Source organism: Crocuta crocuta, unplaced genomic scaffold (assembly GCF_008692635.1).
Source record: "Crocuta crocuta isolate KB4526 unplaced genomic scaffold, BGI_CrCroc_1.0 scaffold943, whole genome shotgun sequence".
NCBI classification, from domain to species: Eukaryota; Metazoa; Chordata; class Mammalia; order Carnivora; family Hyaenidae; genus Crocuta; species Crocuta crocuta.
Window position 1 is genome coordinate 30,522 of NW_027528208.1, and position 9,335 is coordinate 39,856.

At 39.9% G+C, this 9,335-nt stretch overlaps 1 protein-coding gene across 1 annotated transcript in view; it reads right to left on the bottom strand.

Annotated features, from left to right (window-relative positions):
• Positions 1-4,801: 4,801 nt before the first annotated feature.
• ZNF182 (zinc finger protein 182) overlaps positions 4,802-9,335 on the bottom strand; it is a 30,045-nt gene continuing 25,511 nt past the window's right edge. Inside the window, exon 6 of the mRNA XM_077752936.1 lies at positions 4,802-7,416. Coding sequence (XP_077609062.1) covers positions 5,786-7,416 — 1,631 coding nt within the window. The 3' untranslated portion in view covers positions 4,802-5,785. The remainder of the gene's footprint in view (positions 7,417-9,335) is intronic.

Below are 9,335 nucleotides of genomic sequence, written 5' to 3' on the forward strand. Positions count from 1 at the left end.
ATTAAATGACCTTTCCATATCCCACCCTCTCCCTCCATATTCTTTGCTTAGCTTTGAGAAAGAACCATGCCTGCCTTCCTTGTCCTCAGAATCTCATCGCTGCCTCTTTCAGCTGGAACAAGCCCTTCTAGGTCATTCTCCCTTTCCCTGGCTTTTTCATTTTCCAACCCTCCAGTTATCACCTATCCCTTCTTATGCATTCTGACATTTATAGATCTGTCCTTCACTTTGTGACCTGTTTCTTCTTCCTTCTCTCACCCTTATGAGAAGTCCCAAACTGTTTTCTCCATTTTATAATAAGATTCCACCCCATCCACATGTAAACTCCTTCTTTCAAGGATCTCCATTACATGGCCCCATCTGTTAGTTGTTCTTCTCTGTTCCCCAAAATTGAAGCCATGGTGCTTTCCAGTTATTGTCAGTACAAAGAAAAACAATTTCTGTGTTTGAGCTTATATTTAGCAGCCTTGCAAAATTCACTTAAGCCCATTTCTAGATGCTTTTGGATTTTTCTGTGTATATATGTCATCTGTAAAAATTGAGAGCTTTATTCCTTTCCAGTTATGACTCCTTTTTTCTCTTTTGCTGTTATCTCATGAAGGCTTCCAGTACAGTATAGTATTGAATAGAAGTGGGCATAGGAAGCCCCCTTGTCTCATTACTAATCTCAGGGGGAAAGTTTTTACTGTCACCATTAAGTTTTTCTGTTTTCTTAATACACCCTTTATCAGACTAAGCAAATCCCTCCTATGCTAGTTTGCTAAGAATTTATATATGAATGGGTATTGAATCATATGAGATCCCCTTTTCCGCATCTATAGAGTTTATGTGATTTTCTCCATGAATTACATTGACTAAATGATCAACTTTATTGGCATAAATTTTTTTCATAAATCCCCAATTTTTTTGCTTATAAAATCTGTAGTTAGGTCTACTGTATCATTCCTTATTTGAAAATTAGTGTTTTCCCTTTTTTTTCGTGATCAGTCTAGGGTTTCTCACTTTTATTAATCTTTTCAAAGAATTCCCTTTGATTTTCTCTTACTGCTTGTCCTCTAGAGGACATGAAAACAATTATGATGGAGGAAACTCCTCAGTGTTAAGCATAGATAGTAATCTAGGAGCTTGAGATATATCAAAACTCATAAGATGTGAAGTGTAAAGAATGAGTAAGCAAGCTGCTTTTGAAGCACAGGGAGAAATCATAAGATGTGTTATATATAGTTGGCAAGTAAGTTAGTAGGTGATAGGATACAGTAAAGGTAAATACAATGGAATATATGATGGAACAAACAAGTGTTACTTAAAGATAGTAAGGAATGCAAAGACTAGTTCATAAGGTATCCTAACACCTGAGCCAACAGCTAAGTTTTACTTAAATTCACCACTAGTTGGTGACTGTACTGTTCCATGGATCACAGATAAAACCTGGGACTGTGCAGAAAGCTAATTGGTGAGCTACAGTGAGGACAAGCGGGGTACGTCACTGGCCCTGAGCATCTTCAGTCTGACTGGGCCCCTTGTTTAAACTTCAAATTCTGGTCCTCATAATCCAGGAGGCTGATACAAGAGATAGGGAAACACAAAGGGAGAGCAAAGATAAGGGTGTATGAACGTTACATAACAAAGGATTCAGGAAATGTGGTCCTTCGCCCTGTTTGTACCCTATTCTAAATGTGTTAACGTACCCATCTCTTCCCCTTTGCTTCCTGGTGGGTTTTTAAATACATATATCTTAGTGTTTTAAAACTGACAATAAGCCACATGACTTGAGCATTTTATTTTGGTCTGTGAGCCCTTGTATTCTAAGACCCGAGATAGCTTGCCTGGTAGTATATTGGAGTCCATCACTGTATCAAGGGAATTTCTCATATTAACAATTCCCAAAGGATGAGGTGAGAAGGGATCATAATTCAGTTTGTGGACAGTCTGTCTTATTTCCTAAAGAAATAATATGAAGTAACTGGTTAAAATATTGGGGGCCCAGTACTGATCTGGGTGGTTATAGGGCCAATCAAGGGTCACAGGACTGATCTTAGGGATCCCACGGTAGTCTTGAGGGTTCTAGGAAACAGGTTGAAGAGACATCATTATGTAGATTATTTCAGAGGTGTTAGCTAAAGCAAGACAAATAACAGGCATAAATAATGGGAGATAGGACTCAAGGCTGGCCTATGGGCACACCAGAGCTGATTTGGAGGTGCTATCAGGGATACATTTGTGATAGGGCCTCTCCTTCTCCCAGTGTATACAAATAAGAACAAGAACATTGAACATGGAAGGGACATTTGTTGAGCACTGTGTCTCAAGCACGGGCTGTTCCCGTCTCGTATACCTGTAATCACCGTGGGGTCCTCAGGGCAGCTCCTCTTTGTGCAGAAACCTGTGACCACCTCCTGCCTCCCCAACTCAGTCTTCAGCAAACCCCTATCACCAATACCGTCAGATCCTGCATCACGGAGACCCCTAGACCCAACTCCATAGATCCCTGTTATTCACCACAGATCCAGTGTTCTGTCCTCATTGATATCCATATTCTTCGTCTTCACACTTGCTAATGCTCTGCCACATTTTGCCACTTGTCTGCGCTTTACTCTGCCCCGTTCACCATCATTCCCACTAGGTTGCCTATCCCAACTTACTCTCCACTCTGTCCACATTTCCAAACCACTCTCTGCCCATTCAAACTACTCACTCCCCTTCTTTCCAGCATTACTCATATTGACTTATACTGTACTCTTCAGTAATTCACCCCACTGGGTTATTTACTCCATTTTCTCCTATTCTTCCCTGTTGGCCCCCATTCTGACCCCTCATTACCTCATTCTCTCACACTCAGCCCTTCATTACCCTTTTCTATTTTCCCTTAATACCAGCCCACTTATCCACATCCTGTTGTTCAACCCCACCCTTTCCCCCTAGGTCTATGCCTCACTCACTTCCACTCACACACATGGCCCATTAGTTCCTGGGTTCCAGGAAGCAGGAGTCCATAATCAACCTGGAATGGTAAGATCTGACCCCTATCCACACCATACTTCAGCATGACCTTTGATGAACCTGAAACCCCAGGAATATTCTTTATCAGCAGCAAGATGAAATGCTTCATTTCTAGTGCCTTTGGGCATCATCCTCTCAGAAGACTGTACCAGAAGCAGGTAAAGTTAGTATCACATTTCTTCCTCAATCTTTCTTCTCCCTGTAAAGGCACTAACTGTGATATGTCTGATTCACATAGCTCATAAAAAGTGAGCCCATGTTTCATTTTCTTGGAGGATAATTTAGGGGGGAAAAAGAAGGCTTGGAAGGGCACAAGCAGGGTCTCAGGCATCTGATTCATGCACTTGTTTTGTTAAATCCAAACACTGGCCATGCCCAGATTTTACATAGCTTGGGCTACCCAGTGAAAAGCCACAGAATCATGAGGGCCACAAATATGGTCATACATTGGACATCTTCTTCTGGAGCAGACATGCTGTTACCTGGTCTTTGGCTGTGTCCATTCAGACCATGGCTCTCAGTATGTCACCAGCAGCAATCTTATCTAGGGGACAAGCTACCCAATTTCCCTGTGTATTCATGCTTTTTACTGCTTATAATAAAAATACACATACACACAAACACAAATGAAGTAATCTAAATCACTGTGATTAAGATATGGAAAGACAATGGTGAGCTTTGCTAGAGAATATTTTCAGATGTCACTGTGCCCACTAAATAAGAATGTATTGCAGTCTTGGGGCACCTAAGTGGCTCAGTCAGTTGTGTGTCTGACTCTTGATTTTGGCTCAGGTCATGATCTCCTGGTTTGAGTTCGAGCCCTACATCGGGCTCTTTGCTGACAGATTCCAGTCTGTTATTTCAGGTTTACATGATGTGGTCCCAGCTGACCTAAGAATCACCTTATTTGACACCCTCAGGAAAGTTAACGCCTGTGTGCCTTTGGAACTGCTGCACATCTGTTGTTCTGAGAGATGATTTATTCATTAAAAAATTTAATTCCATATTGAACATATATGTACTACATGCTATGAAATCCTGGGGCACCTGGGTGGCTCAGACATCTGAATGTCCAACTTCGGCTCAGGTCATGATCTCACAGTTCATGAGCTTAAGCCCTGCAGCAGGCTCACTGCTGTCAGCACAGAACCCACTTCGGATCCTCTCCCCCCACCCCTCCCCTCCCTCATTGGTTCTCTCTCTCTCTCAAAATAAGTAAACTTAAAAAAATGTAATTAAAATTTTGGGGCGCCTGGGTGGCTTAGTCGGTTGAGCGTCCGACTTTCGCTTAGGTCATGATCTCGTGGTTCGTGAGTTCGAGCCCCGCATCGGGCTCTGTGCTGACAGCTAGCTCAGAGCCTGGAGCCTATTTCAGAGTCTGTGTCTCCCTCTCTCTCTGACCCTCCCCTGCTCACGCTGTCTCTCTCTCTCTCCTAGAAATAAGTAAAAATATTTAAAAAAAAGTAAATTCTGTATCTAGAATCTAACTTCATTATTACAGCAATGGAACAAAATATGCATTTTAAAAACTTTTATTGAAAAGTTAGTTCATCCACATAGCACGGTTTTCAAGTTATGAAAGGACATACACAGTTGCCTCCCTCCCAAATCCATTCCCCCAGCCACCCACTTCCCCTTCTCTTTCTCAGAGGTAATTGGAGTTCTCAGTTTCTCGTATATCTTTTCAGAGATAGTTTATGCATATATGCTCAATCATGTACTTGCCATTTGTTCTTTTTATATATGAATGGTAGCGTATTATATTCACTGTCCTGCACCCTGCTTTTTGCACCTAATGNATTCATTTTGTCTACCTATGAGTTTGCTGTATGAGCATGCCTAGATTTCAGGATCTAGACTCCTGTTATCTGGACAGCTTCTAACCTTTTGTCTTCACAAACAGTGTACCAGTGAATTATCTCTGTGTGTTCATCATTTTGTACATGCAAGAGTATATACATTACTAGAAGTGGAATTGCTGGCTCAAAAGCCACTGCACTGGATTTGTGGTTTTCATTACTTTGGAATCATTTTTGTTTCAATAAGAGTTTTTCCTGGACGTGCTGTTTTCTGGAGGTTCATGTGGGGGTAAGAAACCAGGGCCATGTTCTAAGCAGGTAAGAATTTTTCTTACAATTGGAATGGGTTTTTTTCTCCCTCCATTTGGGACTTCTTTTAGAGTTGATTTCTCAAGAGTCAGTAAACAGGGGCAGCTGAAAGGTCCTTCACAAGGAACACTCCCTTTTGCTCCAGCCCCTGCCAAGTGCTCTTCTCAGGAGTACAGATTACCTTCTACAAATATGGCTCACCTGAGTGATTCCTTGTTGAGGCCTCTGCCTGTCTCTCCTCAGACCCCACGCGGGTCTAGGAAACATCCTACCTCCCACCTGCCCATGCCCTTTGCTACTATTGTGGATGTACATTGTCTTACACTCAGAGTATATCCTAAACCTCAACTAAGAGTCCTTCCCAGTGCTGTCTCACACCTGCAGCCTTGAGTGTTCTCTCTAAAATCTGCTACACCACTGCTTGCTTCCTCTGCCTCTGGCAGCACTCCCATCAGGGTTTTAGCTATCTCCTCATTTTGTCAGATACAGAGATTACACTTCTGCTTTTTATCCTGGTAGTTTCTGGGTAAAGACTGAGATGAAAAAAAGGGAGGCTGAACTTTAATCCCTGTATTTAAACCAGAAAGTCCAAACATACTTTTAAAATGTTAAGTAAATTGACAAAAAAACTTCCTTCAGAGAACATTAACATTTAACAGGCACCATTGATATACTCTCTAATGTGCAATGAGCTTTGACTTCCGGCTGTGGCCTTTCCCGTGGGCTTTCTTTCCCGTATGTGTTCTCTGATGTACGATAAGGTTTGATTTTTGGGTAAAGGCTTTCCCACATTCTGTACACTTGTAGGGTTTCTCTCCGGTATGAGTTCGCTGGTGTACAGTGAATGTGGATTTTTCTCTGAAGGCTTTGCCACACTCAGAACATGCATAGGGTTTCTCTCCTGTGTGTGTTCGCTGATGTATTATGAGCTGTGACTTTTGGCTAAAAGCTTTCCAACATACAGGACATTCATAAGGTTTCTCTCCTGTATGAATTCTCTGATGTATAATGAGCTTGGACTTTTCTCTGAAGGCTTTGCCACATTCATTACATTTATACGGTTTTTCTTCTGTATGAGTTCTCTGATGTATAATGAGGTATGATTTCTGGGAAAATGCTTTTTCACATTCACTGCATTCATAGGGCTTCTCTCCTGTATGACCTCTCTGGTGTAGCATGAGATAAGATTTCTGAGAGAATGCTTTCTCACACTCATTACATTCAAAAGGTTTCTCTCCTGAATGAGTTCTCTGATGTACACCAAGGTTTGATTTTTGGGTGAAGGTTTTCCCACACACATCACATTCATAGGGTTTCTCTCCTGTATGAGTTCTCTGATGCACGACGAGGGTTGACTTCTCATTGAAGGACTTCCCACATTCGGTACATTTATGAGGTTTCTCTCCCGTATGAGTTCTTTGATGTATAATGAGAGTTGACTTATCACTGAAAGTTTTCTTACACTCATTACATTCATGGGGTTTCTTTCCTGTATGAGTACTATGATGTATAATTAGATCAAGCTTCTGTATGAAAGATTCCCCACATTTAGTGCATTCGTAAGTTTTCTCTCCTGTGTGGGTTTTCTGATGAACAATGAGGTTTGACTTCTGAGTGAAGGCTTTTCCACATTCGTTACATTCATAAGGCTTCTCTCCTGTATGAGTCCTGTAATGTATGATGACAGTTGACTTTTCTCTGAAAGCTTTTCCACACTCTGGACACTCAAAGGGTCGCTCTCCTGTATGACTTCTCAAATGTATAATAAGCTGAGATTTTTGGCTAAAGGCTTTTCCACATTCAGTACATCCAAAGGGTTTCTCTCCCGTATGGGTTCTCCAATGTACAATGAGGTGTGATTTCTTGCTGAATGTTTTCCCACATGCAGTGCATTCAAAGGGTTTTTCTCCATTTTTAATTCTCTCTTGTAGACTAAGACCTTTCTTTTGCCTGAGGGCCTTCCCATATTCTTTATATACATGAAGTTTTACTGTAGGAACTGATGCCTCATACTCCGTGTGGAAGAATAATTTTGCACATCCATTATCATGATGCTTTCCTATAGTTCTGGTAAATAGGTCTAAATTATCTACCATATCATTTCCAAATGAGTCATGTTTATGGGATCTCTGCAGTGAAGCCACAAGGTTTGTGCTCAGATGAAGTACGTTTCCAAATTCATTATAGTCATGGTCAGTCTTGGTGATAAATGTTTTCTTGTCAGGGAATCCAATTTGCATCGACAAATCCCTATCTTGGTTATCTTGGTGCTGTCTCTCAATCTGTTCATCAATTTGATAGGCTTCTTCTGGAAGGAAATACAATAAACCATTTTTGTAACTTAACATTATGTAATGGACCTTCTTTAAAAATCCTCTACCATATGAAGGCCAATACTATTTTTGTTTGTTGGTTTTGATGCAAAAGCGTGATTTTATTAAAGCACTGGGGGAGCTGATACTATTATCTCATTTTATCAGAGTTCCTAGAGAGAATCTTGATGGTCAAATCCTGTTCTTTTACTAAACTTCCACCTGCTAATCTTTTTGTTACCAAAAACAATCTTAGTTTCATATCTTGGTCTTTCTTACTTCTACTTTTACATCATCTCTGATTTCCATCAATTCTGGGGACCTTATCACCCATTATCTTCATTTATTATATGAACTCTTTTAACTGTACCTGACTTACACTAATTCTAACTAGGTAGAAATGCAACAGAAATGCAATTAGTGGACTCAAATTTTATAATAATCGTGAATCCACATTCTTAGTGGATAGGAATAAGATCTAGAATAATTAGCCTTACAAAAACAAAGATCACCTTAAAGATCTTTGCCCAATCTGGATTCATCCAAGCTTGCATTCACAGTTTTTCAACACCACCTTCAGCTACTGTCTACACTATTTTCACTAAAAACTATGTCTATATAAATTCCAAACTCATGTTCTATCACGCACATAGCCCAGTCTTCCATATGTTGCTATATTCAGATTCTTGATGACTTTCAAGAAGCAATTCAGTCTTTTCAAAAAAGCTTACTCTGATCTTCCTATATAATTTTTGTTACCTTCTAAAGTAGGCATCTGTACAACTCATTTAGACAGTTAAAGTTGCAAAGCCTTGCCTTAAATATACCATATTTCATCAACTGCAAGATGCAGATTATTTCACATTTTAACATCTCTGAATCCAGATGTACCTTATCATCAATGACATGTCATAAATTAACTGGTGGCAATTTTTCTTTCTTAGTATTAAAATCAATTGGATTTTGGAACACTTGGATGGCTCAGTCAGTTGAGTAGCTGGCCAACTCTTGATCTGGGCTCAAGGTCATGATCCCAGGGTTGTGGGATCAAGCTCTGTGTCGAGCTCTGCACTGAGCATGGAGCCCGCTTAAGATTCTCTCCCTCCCCCTGCCACTCTCCCTCACTTACACACTCTCTAATTTAAAAAAAATTAAAATCAATTGGATCTTGAAGTCAATAAAATATGGTAAATACTTTTTGCATATATACTGAATTTTAATCATTTTTGTAGTTTACTTTTCTTCTCACCTTCTAAAGTTCCGTATGAAAATTAACAAATGTACAGAAAAGAGAAAGAGTAAAATTTAACTATGATAATACTTTACAACAGTAATACTGCATTTTAAAATGGATCATGTTCCTATGACAATCTTAATCCCATTAGTAGAGCACTAGTTCTTAACCAGGCATGAACATCAGAATCACAGGAAAAACTTTTACAAAATACATCTGATGGGACCCAAGGTCCCCCAAGTGTCTACTGAATCTGGACCTCATTAGGTGGTAAGAAACAGCATAGTTAGGGTCATAAGGGTCATCGAATCCTGGCTCAACCATTCACTTGCTCTGTGACCTTAGCAACTTACCTTATCTATTTGTTATTTTATTTCCCACCTGGAAACAGGAGTTACAATAGTGCCCACTCAAATATGTTGATAGGGTTAAACTGCTTATAACAGGGCATGCATGGCACATAGGAAGGACCTTCAACTGCTTGCTAGAACAACTGATGCTATTACCACAGTAACAACTACTATTATGATTAAGAGTCACCACACTCCTATAAGAAGAAATAAGGAATATCTCAATATATTTAACATGTTCTTGACCACTAAGTGAAAAAAAGGTGAATAAAACTGTACATAATAGGCTGCCATTTTTTCTAAAGAAATATACAAATATATATTTATATAG